At 47.6% G+C, this 14,011-nt stretch overlaps 1 protein-coding gene across 5 annotated transcripts in view; it reads right to left on the reverse strand.

Moving 5' to 3' along the window:
• Nucleotides 1-498: 498 nt before the first annotated feature.
• The window catches only part of Slc24a1 (solute carrier family 24 member 1), a 28,307-nt gene continuing 14,794 nt past the window's right edge, over nucleotides 499-14,011 (reverse strand). For 2 of the 5 annotated variants that reach the window (XM_027411359.2, XM_027411358.2), the window contains 7 exons: nucleotides 10,409-10,492; nucleotides 9,456-9,547; nucleotides 5,962-6,010; nucleotides 4,928-5,397; nucleotides 4,158-4,247; nucleotides 3,233-3,399; nucleotides 499-2,297 (listed from right to left, as the gene is read on the reverse strand). In XM_027411359.2, the coding sequence (XP_027267160.1) occupies nucleotides 2,048-2,297; nucleotides 3,233-3,399; nucleotides 4,158-4,247; nucleotides 4,928-5,397; nucleotides 5,962-6,010; nucleotides 9,456-9,547; nucleotides 10,409-10,492 (1,202 nt within the window). In that variant the 3' untranslated portion in view covers nucleotides 499-2,047. Of the gene's footprint in view, nucleotides 2,298-3,232; nucleotides 3,400-4,157; nucleotides 4,248-4,927; nucleotides 5,495-5,671; nucleotides 6,011-9,455; nucleotides 9,548-10,408; nucleotides 10,493-14,011 lie in introns of all 5 variants that reach the window. The other 3 variants (XM_027411357.2, XM_027411356.2, XM_027411360.2) reach the window with 3 other exon arrangements.

The following is a 14,011-nucleotide window of genomic DNA, read 5'->3' on the forward strand; positions in this document are numbered from 1 at the left end:
CACAGAAAAGTTACACCAGGAAGGCGGGTAATTAAGAATATGAAATTTGAGGGACTGGGGAGGAGTTGGCTCAGCAGGTGAACTGTTCATACAGCAAGCATAAGGACTGAGTTTGATACTCCACCACCCACATAAAAGACAGGTGCCTGTAATCCCAGTCTGGGGACAAAGAGAAACAAGGAACCTGTCTAGCCTAATTGGTGAGTTTCAGGCACAGTGAGAGCCCATATCAAAAAAAGGTGGAAAGCAATTGATGAAAACACCCAGTGTCAACCTCCACGTTTACATGCATGTGCATGTACAAGTGTGTACACACACACGCGCGCGCACACACACACACACACACGCACGCACGCACGCACGCACGCAAACACACGGTATAGAATCTGAACATATCATATTCTTTATCAGTCTTCTCAATGAGCTTTCTGACCAGTTGACCTAAAGATGAGTGAGTCCTTCCATGTTTGTAAAATAAAATACAAGTGGACCCACAGTTTTCATTGAAATTTAATAAAAGTTATTTCCAAAAAATGGGAATCTTGAAGAAGTACAGCCCATCTTAAAAGATGAATATTTATCACCCTTCAACTCCAGAATAACCAATTGTTTTTACTTCATAGCTGCCCTGCTGTCTTCCTGCATGTTACCACCACATCATTCCGGTGTTTGTGACTTAAATTGAATCTGCTATCATGATCTGCAGACGCTTAAGCTCCCTGTACTCTGAAACCAATGATAAGAAAATTTATTTCTAACATTCTTCTTGGCCTGATGCTAATAAAAGCAGCAACCAATGGTATTTAATATGTAAGCATATGAAATTTCATAGAAAATATTTAACCTTAACTTTTTTAGTGTCCTTTGTGACCTTAAAAATAGATAACTCAGCCAGGTGTAGTGGCCATGCTTTTAATCCCAGCACTCAGAAGGCAGGGGCAGGTAGATATCTTCAAGTTCAAGGCCATCCTAGTCTGTATAGCAAGCGCTTCTCTTTTCTTTCTCACTATGTCATCATTGTGCTAAGCATTTTTGAAATTTCTCCTTGGTAAATTGTCTCAAGATCCCCTGATAAAGTATACACAGGACTAGTCTTGCTCTGCAGTCTTGTCTAGGTTGGCATACAAGCATAGCACTGAGCCCTAGATCACTTTAAGCCAGCTTGTGCTCTCAACAAATACATCCCTTTGACTCTTTAGTGACAGTTGTCACTCCTGGACAAGAAGATGCTTAAGGGGCAGCAGGGAAGCTGTGTTAGAATGTCTAATCCTTTGAAGTGACCACTGATGGAGACAAAAACCAAACATGGATTTTCCAGTAAGTACCTATTTTTAAATAGCCCTAAGAGTAGGTTTCTTTCTCAAATCTCTGCCTTCAGAGCAAGGCAAATTATACACATCCATTTCTTAGGCTATTTCCTGTTTTAATTTCATTTTTCAGAAATACAATGAAAGCTTCCTTTTAACACAGAAAACAATGGCTTGAATCTTAGGACTATAGGGAAGTAATAAATTTATTCCTGCCCCTCCGTAGCCTTAGCTCCTTAAACTCATTAGCTGAACTTGTAACGACCTCAGACCTGCTGTGACTTCCCATTTGCACCAAGAGGAATAGCACATGGCAGTATGTGCTTGGGGCTGTGGCCAGGAGAGCAAGCCTTCAACGCCTACATCCCTGGTCCAGAGGCTCTTCAGGAGTGACCAGGGAATTGTGAGCAAGGATGCTTGTCTTATTTCTGCTGTCCCAGCCTTAACCAAGGTCTTGTTTGGAAAGCCCTCTGGCTGCAGGGGCCCTCCTGCTGATTTTGTGAGAGGTGCAGGCCTGAGTGGTAGGAAGTCTCCCTTCCAAGGTAATGTTCTTAATCCACCAGGAGATGCAGGTATTTGCAAAGAGAAGCCTCAATCACAATGACAATCACTTCAGAGAGTCTAGGCTGTCATAGTTCACATTCCTGATCATGTCCATCCTTTGACTGGTGTGGCAAGAGGGACAGTAGCTTCTGACATGGTCTTCTGGTCTATGTCCATCTTGAGCATCGGTGACCAAATCAAACAGATACAGGACAGGATATGATTCGATCTTCTAACATCACACTGATTATCAAGAATACAAAGTAAAGAAGGAACATTGTGAAGCCCAGGATCTTGTTCATTCTCCATTTACATGATGCGATTGAGAAGATCACAAACAGGAGCATGAGAAACAGCAAGACAATTGCACAGAACAGGCCATTGCTGCTGACTGGAACAGGCTGCAATGTGTTGATGAGAGAGAAGAGGAGCCAAGGGACAGGTAAGCTGCAAAAGACAAACAGTGTGAACATTAGCTGTTTGTAATACGCCAGGTGCTTGATTAGTGTTTTAATGTTTGCAGAGTTCTTATTTCTCACACATACAAGATGAAGTAAAGCAGAAATTATTGACCTTAGTTTACTGATGAGGAAATACAGGTTAGGGAAACAAAATTACTTGGCAAAGGGTTAAAGGCTTATTGTTGAGAGGCTGGGTTAAAACATGAACTCTGAGCTGGCCATATTAGCGCAGCACCAGACACTGAGACAGAACGATCCTCAGTTTGAGTCTAGCCTGCGCCAGTATGATCCCATCTCAAAAAAAAGAAAACAAAAGGAAAAGAAAAGAAAAAATGTCCTGAGCCATCTCTCCAGCCCAATTTCTCAGGTCTTATGATTAAGAACTACCTCAGGATAAATTTTCCTTAGTGATCAGATCTTTCTGATGCCTACACCACCCACTGCCCCTCCCCTCATCCACATACACAAATTTCAAGCAAAATAACCAAATCCAAGACATGACCCAGGTTCTCTGACAGCCTTGGGGAGACCAGGACCAGGGAGAGAACAGTTAAACAGGAGGATGGGTAGTTCTTGTTTATATAAAAGGCTATTTAAAGCCTCTGAGCTAGAAGGAGCCCACATACGAAGAAGAAGAAATGGCTCCTTCCAGATCCCCTTCCTTCTTTACCACCTTGAAGAGCAGTGTTTACTGTATTGGGAAATGGAATGAATGGACCTCTGAATTCATCTGTAAGTTCCAGTCAGTTACATTTAAGGCTATGGTGAATGAAGGGAGGATATTTCATTGCCCCATAAGGACAAACCACACAAATGCCCTTTTGTTGCATCTATAATGAATGAAGAAGAAAACCAGCCAACTGAGCCAATGCAGTTTCCAGTTTTTCTGAATATGCCTTAGAAACTAATATTATCACTCACCCCACTGTGATATCAAATATGTTGCTGCCCACTGAGCTTGACACGGCCATGTCTCCCAGGCCTTTCCGGGCAACGATCACGCTGGTGATGAGGTCAGGAATTGAAGTGCCTGCTGCTAGGATTGTCAAACCCATGATCTCTTCCGAAATCCCAATGGTTTCACCGACCTGATAAAACAGCAACATTGATGAAAAACCATGGTAACACCAGATGGAAAATCTGAGAGTTCACAGCACACACTAAGACCCTGCACATGCCCTCTGCAAGAAAGGAATGGGGATGGGGCCAGTGAGAAAGATCCAGGCTCCTGCTCCAGGCTCCAGGAACTCTTCATTGAGGGTACTAAAAATCTAATGACACCAGATCTGTCCTTCACTGTCATTTCAACTGCAACAACTCTGCATGCCTAAAGAATTGCCCCTCCAATAGTCTACTCTGGACATGTGACTTATGCAGTGCACTGGGAGCTAGGCCAGGATGTAGATAGAAGTTTGGGCACTACTGCCCATGTGTTTAGCCTAGACAAAAGCTTGCAATCACACTCTGTGGTAAGTGCTGTTCTGGGCAGAACACAAAATCTCATGGTGCTCAGGCAGCAACTGGCACAATGCTAGCAAGCAGACCCAACTAAGTCAACTCAGTGAGGGAAGGGATTTCACCAGGTTGGGGGTGGGGGGTTAGACCAGCCTGGCCCACTGGAGTCAGATGTGAAGGGCCTCCTGTGCCATGATACAGCTGAATATCAGTTAAGATAGGAAAGCCACACTTGGAAAACCGTTGATGGAATAAATGTCTATTTTGAAGGCCTTTGCAAACAGAAACCACAGAAAGTGTACTGGAACTTGATAGGCCTGGACACTGGAAATGCATTCTAATGGCAAACACTAGGACCTGCTGATGGAAGACTGAGCTACTGTCCACTCACCTGGTGAGCCCACCATACCATGAGGTATGAGAACATGGCTATCCAGATGATGGATCCCAGGAAGGTGATGACAAAAAACTTCCTGGACTCCTATTGGAGATGGAAAGGGAAGAGAAATGAGTTACAGAGTCCCCTTCTCTGGGGGAACTCCAAAATGTGATGATGTCTACTGGATGGGTAATAATGAGGAGAATCAGGAGAGGTCTGCATGAAGCTGTGGCCCTTTCCCCAGGGAGCCCCTGGAACAGATGGGTAAGGAAATGTGGGGAGCCTCACCTGTCTAGCAGGCATTCAACAGAACCAGGCTGGAGAGAGCTATGGACTTGCTCTAGAATCAGACCCAGCTAAGAACTTGAATTTGGCCTTTGCACCTCCCTCTGCCCCATTCCTCTCTGGACTTCAGGCAGTGTACATTAGACTTTTCCCTACAGAGGGAGTATGATTGCGGAGAAATAGCAATTACCACTCTGGGTTTTCAGACTATTTCTGTGAACTATGGATGGGTACCAGGCCATGGCTGCCAAACTAAGACCAGAATGTTGAGATTGTAATCAAAGAGGGACTGGTTCATACTGTCACGGTGGCAGACATAAGACACACCTGAGGTCTCCAACTCCTGACTCGTAGGTATGGTGCTGGGTCCCTTGCAGAGCTACAGCCCCACCCCACATCCTCATGGGTGAAGTCGACTTAGCTAGGTTTTCCAGCTTCTTCCCAGTACCTGAGCCTCTCTCAGGAAGGGCATTCTGGACACAGCTAGGCACTCTCACCTGCCTCCGTACATCGGGGACCGTCAGCCACAGTGGGAACACAATGGGCAGGAGAAAGAGGTAAATGGCCTGCTTCTGCCTGCTCTCAGGCCATTCCAAGGACAGAGGCTCCTCGTTCTCCTCCTCATCTTCCTCTTCTTCCTCCTCTTCCTCCTCTTCCTCATCTTCCTCTTCTCCACTGTCCCCTCCATCACTCCCCCCTTCATCACCTGCACCTTTCTCACCTTGGGTGGTCTCACATGGATTTTCAGCGTTGGCTTCTGTTTCACCTTCACCATCTTTTACCTCTGTGTTGTTGTCACCTTGAATTTCAGCTTGCCCTTCCAGTTCATCTTCTTTTCCTTCTGCCTCAGTTTCTCCTTCTTGCTCATCTCCTTTTCCTTCTGCCTCAGTTTCCCCTTCTTCATCTCCTTTTCCTTCTGCCTCAGTTTCCCCTTCTTCATCTCCTTTTCCTTCTGCCTCAGTTTCCCCTTCTTCATCTCCTTTTCCTTCTGCCTCAGTTTTCCCTTCTTCATCTCCTTTTCCTTCTGCCTCAGTTTCCCCTTCTTTATCTTCTTTTCCTTCTGCCTCAATTTCCCCTTCTTCATCTCCTTTTCCTTCTATCTCAGTTTCCCCTTTGTGTTCATCATTCCCTTCTGCCTCAGTTTCCCCTTCATCTTCTTTTCCTTCTGCCTCAGTTTCCCCTTCTTCATCTCCTTTTCCTTCTATCTCAGTTTCCCCTTTGTGTTCATCATTCCCTTCTGCCTCAATTTCCCCTTCTTGCTTATCTCCTTTTCTTTCTACCTCAGTTTCCCCCTCCCCTTCTTCATCTTCTTTTCCTTCTGCCTCAGTTTCTCCTTCTTCATCTCCTTTTCCTTCTGCCTCAGTTTCCCCTTTGTGTTCATCTTTTCCTTCTACCTCAGTTTCCCCTTCTTCATCTTCTTTTCCTTCTGCCTCAGTTTCCCCTTCTTCATCTTCTTTTCCTTCGGCCTCAGTTTCCCCTTCATCTTCTTTTCCTTCGGCCTCAGTTTCCCTTTCGCCTGGTTGAGTTTCACCCTCTTCACCTGTCGTATCTCCTGTTTGGTCAGCCTCACCCACTTCTTCCTGGAATCCAAAGACAACAGATTATTGTATGGTAACAATCCTGTCTGATTTGCATCCCAGTTGCTCCCTACTTTTGTTTTGTTGTTGTCAGAACAGTTAAATATTCAGAGGAGAAAACTGGTGCAAAGATGTGGCAAACTTCCCATCACAACATTCCTATCCAGTCAGTAGTCATCTAGCTTTTATTTGATCATTTCCAAGGCTGGAGCACTCACCACCTACAGCAGCATCTTCCACCTTTAACAGCATTGGCTGGTTTGAAGCCAATATTTGTATCAAAGCCCCACCACCATATACAGTTTTACTCTTTGGAGACATGTGGAACAAGCCTAAGTACTCTTCCACAGGCCAGCCCCTTCATGAGTTGAACCTTTCTGGGGCTTCCAGCATCCAGCATGTTATGACATAGATTGCAACAGTTAGATGAACTTGTTCTAATTAGCCATACCATGAGTGGGGCATCCAAAGCTGAACACAGGACCTATACATACTGGAACAAAATGACCCCCCCCCCTTGTCTTATGTACTAGGCTCCCTTCCACATTGTCTAACATGGCCTGATATGCTTTGTCAGATACAATACCTTGCTAAGTCTACTAAACTTCCCAACTCATATGTAGAATGTATAGATAATGATAATATACCTTATTGCACATTCTCACATGTCAGGCGCAATGATAGATGACTTCATACTAATAGCAGTTGCTATATTTCATGGACCCGTCAATATATAGAATTGTACCCATCTGACTACTAGTGAGGAGACAAGGGTAGAGGGGTAGATTTGCCCATGGTTCGCAGTTTGTGTGTGATGATATTGGGATTTGAACAGCTATAGTTCAATTCTCAGCCTCTTGACCACTAACATTCCAGGGCTGAAGGAGCCCCTGGCTCTCAAAATTGTTATCTTGGGGACTTATTAGAAATGCAGATTTCCTAACTCTGCATGTATCAGCTGACTTAGAACCTCTGAGATGAAAGTTCATGTCCATAGTTCCCATGCTCATTATTCTGGTGTATTCATCTGCAGAGCCTTGAAGTATTCCACACTAAAAGCCGCTAATTCTGATGGTGCCCGATTAGATCTGAAACTAATCAGTAACATAGTAGTGTATCCCCTTGAGCAAGGACCCTTGTGCTTAAGGAGTAAACATGGCACTTGTAGCAAATGTAACAACCCTAAAGGACTCAGTGATTCTCAACTCTGCTGCATATGGAAATCATCTGTAAACAACTTTTTCCCCAATCTCCCTGTGCAGTCCTGGCTGGCATGGAACTCACTATGAAGACCAGGGTGGCCTTTAACTCACAGAGATCTGCTTGCCTCTGCCTTATGAGTGCTGGTATTAAATGCATGCTCTACCATGCCTGGCTTCCTTGGAAACTTCTTAAGCCAGGATGCTGGAGTACCTGCTCTGGGGATGCTGACTCAATGGGTACACAGGGAACAACTTTTAAAAAAAAAGATTTATTTATTTATTCATTATGCATACAGTATTCTGTCTGCATGTGTACCTGCATGCCAGAAGAGGACACCAAATTGCATTATAGATGGCTGTGAGCCTCCATGTGGTTTCTGGGAATTGAACTTGGCCTCTGGAAGAGCAGCCAGTGCTCTTAACCTCTGAGCCATCTCTCCAACCCCAGAAATAACTTTTTAACATTTTCCATTTTATCCTACTATGCAACCATAGTTGAGGATCAGATGAAGAAGCAAAGTGTTACTATGTGGGAATGCCTGGGCTTTGAATTAGGAGTGAAGAGTGAAAAGAGCTGTCTAAAATCTTCCCTGCCTCCCTCCTCTGACCTCATCAGGAACAGGCTTCCTGGAGAGAGTGGTTCATTCAAGTCATTAGGGTGAGGCCACCCAGCTGTACCTCCTCCCCTGGCTCCCAAAATTGTTACCTTGGGAATCTTATTAGAAATGCATGCCTCAGCCAGGTGGTGGTAGCACGTCTTTATTCCTAGCACTTGGGAGGCAGAGGCAAGTGGGTCTTTGAGTTCTAGGCCAGCCTGGTCTGCACAGCAAGTTCCAGGACAGCCAAGGCTACACAGAAGAAAAAAGATTGGAAGGGAGGGAGGGAAGGGAGGGAGGGAAGAAGGAAGGAAGGAAGGGAGAGGAAGGGAGGGAGAAGGAAGGAAGGAAGGAAGGAAGGAAGGAAGGAAGGAAGGAAGGAAGGCCTGATAGCCCAGATGAACAGCAGTTCTCTTCTGTGTTGTAGTGAAGGCACCCCAACTTTCCCAGGGCCACAGTTGCCTGGATATGTACTAGATCCCTGACCTGTGACTTAAGTTGAACAGATTCTAAGAGTAGAAACTGGTGACTGGTTTGTGCCTATGGACTGGAGTGCTGGGCTGGTGGTTTAGGGTTGAAGCCAGTCATAGAGTCTACACATGGTGAAAGCAGGGAGGAAAGATAGCAAATGGAGGCCTTCTTGGGCCTCTACCCAGCTCCTTCTGAGGCTCAGTTTCATTTCCTGGGCCGGGGTTCAGACACCTCTACATCCTCTTGTTCCTTTTCACATGAGCTGGCCATAGTGGGCCTGCTTGGTACTCACATACCTTACAGACTGAGTTCCAAAATTGCTGGACTGTGGATGAGCGAAAAGTATACTTCTGGGCACTGAATAGGAAAAGCAGGGCTGGTACATGCACCTAAATATCTGTTCACTGCCAGTCATTCAACCTATATTGAATATGCCAGACAGGATGTTTCCCTCTGAGGTGGAGGCAGAGATGGCTCAGACTTGCATACTGCCCTCAGGAACCTCACCATCTGGAACTAGAGGAAGTTTAGAAAACAAGGAGGCAGTTGTGGAAGCCCCATGTCAGGTACAGAGTTCCATGGGCATTTGGATTCTGGTGCAAGGGTCTGGGGATGGAGGGAGAGGGACTCTGTGTGTGTGTGTGTGTGTGTGTGTGTGTGTGTGTGTGTGTGTGTGTGTGTAGAGGGAACTCTATAAGCAAGACCCATGGTAGAAAAGTGTGGAGACAAATTCCATTTGGTCAGAGAATAAGGGAAGAAGAGGCTGTCAGGGCAACGCAGGCTACAGATGAGGCAGGCACAGCAGCAACAAAGGGCCTCGGGTCATGCCAAGGTCTCTTACCCAACAGCCCTCTTGTTGTACTTCAAGCCACTGGAGGTCTGGGACAGCCTGGTCTCAGTGTCTGGTTGCTTTGCTGACACACTAACAATTCCTTATAGTCTTACAGCATGTGGTCGTCATATACTTATATTCTCATTCTCATGCTGGAGTATTACCATGATCTTTGTGGGTCTGGAAAGTGTGAGCATTTTTCAAATGATTTCAGAGAAGGGGCATGGTTCACCCCACAGGGATAAATCTAAATGGGATTTCAGGCCTTCAATTAGGAAGTGTTTTGGCCAGAAAGCCCTTCCTTGGCCTCTGAAATTCCTCCAGCTGTGCAGAGGATGGGCGCCTACCTGGCAGCCTGGATCCTCCTCCTGATCTCCCTTGGCGTCTGGAGCAGGGGCTGGAGTGACCGTGACCGCAGGGAGCTGGGCTGGCTCCTCCTCTTAAAGGACAAACATGGGTTAGGTGAGAGCGGAGCAGGTTGAGAGCAGCTGCAGAGACAGGCAGGAGAAACTACAGGACATTTGACATGAGGGGCTCAGGAGGCTTGTTTGGGACCTGGGACCAGTGCTTATTCTGTCCCCTGAAAACAAAGGCATCTGGGAAGCATTCCCTTGTGTTTGCGGGTATTTCCTGGTATTGTGGCCAAGGAGCAGGGAGGGCTGATCCTTTGGAAAGGATCCCACTGAATTTAAAGGCAAGCAGCTCGGAGGCTTGGAAAAATCTGAAATGCTCAGGTTAGCTACAGGATAACAACGTCGTGGCTGTGTGGCTTTGGGCAGTTCACTTGACCTCTCTGAACCTTGGTTTCCTAGGCTATGGAATAGAAAGAATGACAGCTGCTTGGCTCCCTCTATGGGTTTCTGAGTAAGGCTGGTAAACCTGGTGTGGAGAGCCCATGTGGCAATTGCTGCTCTACTTCCTTAGTCATAGCTGCCAATGGATGCTAGGCCTCTGTCACTGGACTCCAAGTCACCTTCCTGCAGTAAGGTTTCTCATTTCAGATTACTGACAGCAACCATGTCCATGTGTAGAAGTCACGGGAAGAAGGAATCGAGTCCCACTTGGGATGCGGTTTGGGAAATATGTGAGAGGTGAGTGCTCCCCTGTCCTTCCCTCGCCTGTCCCATCTGGGAGAGCAAGGAGGAAGTGACTGGGAGCAGGTGGTGGCAGAAAAACATCACTGAAGGAAGAACCTGCGTGACACTGACTGACATGTGTCTCAGTGTCAGCTCTATACAGGCTGTGACAGGAGGTGGGGCAGGAGAAACCTGGCCAGTGGCCAGTCTAGCCATCCTCTCACCGTCAGGACTGCTCTCTGCTTTGGTCTGGGGGTGGACTCTGGCCTCCTGATTCAAACTCTCCTGCTTGTCCTTGGAGGGGCGGGCTGTGAAGGAGAAAGGAAGACATCTTATCTGGGACCTCAGTGTCCAGTCAGGACTCTGCATTGCCCAGCGGTGACAAGTCAGGGAAGGCTGGCCTAGGCCTGTGGTGTCTGGGTCTGAGCTCTCAGGGCCTACCCCTGGTGCCCACCATCACTACCTGGCTATGACCTAAGGCAGATTGCTCCTCCTGTTTCCTCTCTCATAAACATATGGCTGGATTGGGGACCAGCCTGCAAGAAGCATTTCCCTCATGACCTCAAGTGATAGCTCATTGGAGGCATCTGACCCAAACTTGGTAGGACAGTCCCTGCCAGGATCAACGATGTCCTTGATAGTCAGGGAGTGGAGAAATGATGGCAGAGAGTCCAGTTTTGCCACTCTAGGACTAGATGATCCATTAGGTCCCTTGCAGCTCACTTGTCACAGGTCTCCTAGAAGCCAGGACAACACATTCTGCGTGGGCTGCTCTAGGGGGCTGCTGCCTAGGAGCCTTCCTCTGCAGAAGGGGGAAGGAATCAAGCTTCGGCTTTACCCTTTTGATCCCAGACACCAAGATTCCAAGTGGGTGTCACATTTTATTGGGACAGATTTTACTGGAGACCGCTAGAGTAGCAGGCAACAGAATAGCTGCCCCAATTTCCACGAGAGAAAAATAACAGGGAGGCCACCTCTCTGCCTATATTGACTGTGCCAGGAGATGTGCAAAGGACTTCACATTAATAACTTTGACATAGAGAAGAAAAAGGGGTGGGCTGAGAAGCAGGAGCTTAAGTGGCCCCCCTGTCAGCTGTGTGGCATGAGGGATGGGTAGGGAAGGCAGGACAATGGTGCAAACGGGCATGTGAAGTAAAGGCCACATGGTTTCTGTCGTAAATGCAGGCTTGCTCTCTCCATGAACATCGGGTTGCTTGGGAAGCCAGTGTGTTGTCTGCAAATGGCAACACCATGAGACACCCAGAGAGAGCACTGACTTGAGGATCCAGGAGACAAGAGTGCTTGACTGGTGCAGTGCTTCCCTACACCATCAGGCACATGTTGGAGCCTGAGGGCCTGGGAGTGAATCTTAGCTTGACCAGGTGCACTGTAACGATGGCCCAGCTGGCTGATTTCTTAGCCTCTGCATCTCTCAGTCACTTCACCTGTAAAGCCTTCCAGAGTTGTAGTGGATGGTGGAAGGATTTATGCAGGACTGTATTTAAAACAGCCCCTAGATGTCACTGTGTTACTTTTTGGTTGTAATGATGATAGTGATATGACTGCAGTTGGGGCCAGCAGCTTTCCACCCAGGAAAACAGTTCTGCGGTGAAAATGCCCAGCATTCCAGAGGGTTTGAGTTGGAAGAGTCCCTGGAGATCATCTAATGGGGCGGCGGTGCAGACAGACTGCACGGATGCTAAGAAAGTACAGTCTGGAAAGTTAGTTGGAATAAAGACAATGCCTGGATCCCGGATAGGCAGCAAATAGAAAAACAGTTCTGGCATTTCCTCCTTGCTACCTGTGCTCTAAACCCTCAGAGTCATTCTGCTGCTGCTGCCTTGGCAGTAAATGCCATTTGCAGAGTCACTGCTATGGCCCCTCTGGTCCTTCAAGTTATCGGGGCACCCAGCTGATTTTTTCTGGAGTTTTTAGGACTTCAGAACAACCCTGCCTCCTCAACCAAATGCCTAGGGCCCTCTAGGCACTAATCATGAGCTGTAACATCCTGATGAACAGACAGTCACCACCATCAAAGAAGGACATCCTGAGATCCCCATCCTGGCTCTGGCACATCAGCTGACTGCTGACTGGAGGAACTCACAACCTTCATCACTTGCCCCAGCCCCTCATTTCCCAGGTTATTGCTGCTCGATCTCTCTGTCTCTCTGTCTCTGTCTCTCTCTGTCTCTCTCTGTCTCTCTCTGCCTCTCTCTCTCTCTCTCTCTCTCTCTCTCTCTCTCTCTCTCTCTCTCTCTCACACACACACACACACACACACACACACACACACACACACCTGACTGGGAGCACAAGAGAAGCATGGGAGCAGGGGGAGGAAAACACCACCCTGGGGAGGTGAGAGTTCAGAGGACAGGGAACATCTGTGGAGAGAGCTGAGTCTGGGAAACTCCACCTGGAAAGGGTGGAAACATCTGGATGGCCATCTGGAAGCTGTCAGGGAAATGTGGCTTGGGAACAAAGGCCTGAGAGGACCTAGCCCCTCCCGGGTGGAGGTGTTGGCAAATGCTCAGACCCCAGCTCTGAGCAGCATTGCATCCCAGGACACTTCTGCAGTTATTCATCTCAAGGGGGGGTCCTGGCTTGCCACACCCACAGTCCATATACCACGTCTCCCCTGTCATTGTTCCCTCGAGTGCCCTCTCCCCACCCAGCATGGCTGGATCATCTCCTTAGTGCCAATCTCCTGTGACCTCAGCCTGGCCTCAACACCACATAATCCTGTTAAGACAAGTAGGCCAGCTGGCAGCTGATGCTCACAAAGGTGCCCGGGTCTGGGAGCCCCACAGTTCATTCAGGAGAAGTTCTTTGTTTTCAGGGCTCGGCTAGAGTCTATGGTTCTACTGGGAATGGCTTGGCATGACTTAAAGTCCTTTTGGAAGCCAGGCCAGGTCCATCCCAGACTTCAGACCTGAGACTGCCCAAGTCTGCTCACTCCTCAGAGGTGCTGTTCATGTGGGGTGTCTTTGTTGCCAAGGCTCATCTTGAAGAATTTCTTTCTTTCTTTTTAATTTTGTTTGTGTTGGTATTTTGCCTGCACAGATGCCTGTGTGAGGGTGTCAGATCCTCTGGAACTAGAGTTACAGACAGCTGTGAGCTGCCATGTGGGTACTGGAAATTGAACCCAGGTCCTCTGGAAGACCAGCCAGCACTCCTAACCACTGAGCAATCTCTCCAGATCCCACCTTGAAGAATTTCTAAGGAAGGTCTTACTGCCTTGTCCTTGACACTGCTTTTCCCAGTACAGCATACTTTTAAACACACAGCCCCCCTATTGTGTCTCAAGGGGAAAGTCTGAGATCCTAAAAGGTGCCCCTTCACCAGAAAGGCCAGTCAGCGGTCTCCTGGGGCTCATTATTTTGTGCCATATTCAGCCTCTCTTGCCTAACTGCCTGCCATGGCTTTGCCCAAAACTAGCGTTTTCCTAGTGGGCTTTCTTCATGGGCTTAGTTCTCTACCAGTGACCAAGTCCAAAGGCAGCAGGAGAGTTCCTGAGAGGCAGGCAGTAGGGTGTAAGAGGTATGTGGGGTAGTGCTCTGGGGAAGTGAGAAGACAGACCGGAGTTGATAAGGTGGACAATGGGACTCTCTGGTCAAGTTCGACTTCAGCACCTTAAACACTGCATTCTGCTCCCCAAAAGTGGCTGTGACATCTCCTAGGGTGTCCTTTAGGACTCGTGGCTGGAAGGAGGGCCAAGCTTCCTAGGACTCCAGAGCTGAATCCAAAGCAAAGAGAAATGTCACAGGGCTGTGGAGGATGTGTCCCCTGAAGCATCCCTGGCCAGTCAACCTGTGGGACATTGGATC

The sequence above is a fragment of the Cricetulus griseus genome, chromosome 4, assembly GCF_003668045.3.
Source record: "Cricetulus griseus strain 17A/GY chromosome 4, alternate assembly CriGri-PICRH-1.0, whole genome shotgun sequence".
NCBI classification, from domain to species: Eukaryota; Metazoa; Chordata; class Mammalia; order Rodentia; family Cricetidae; genus Cricetulus; species Cricetulus griseus.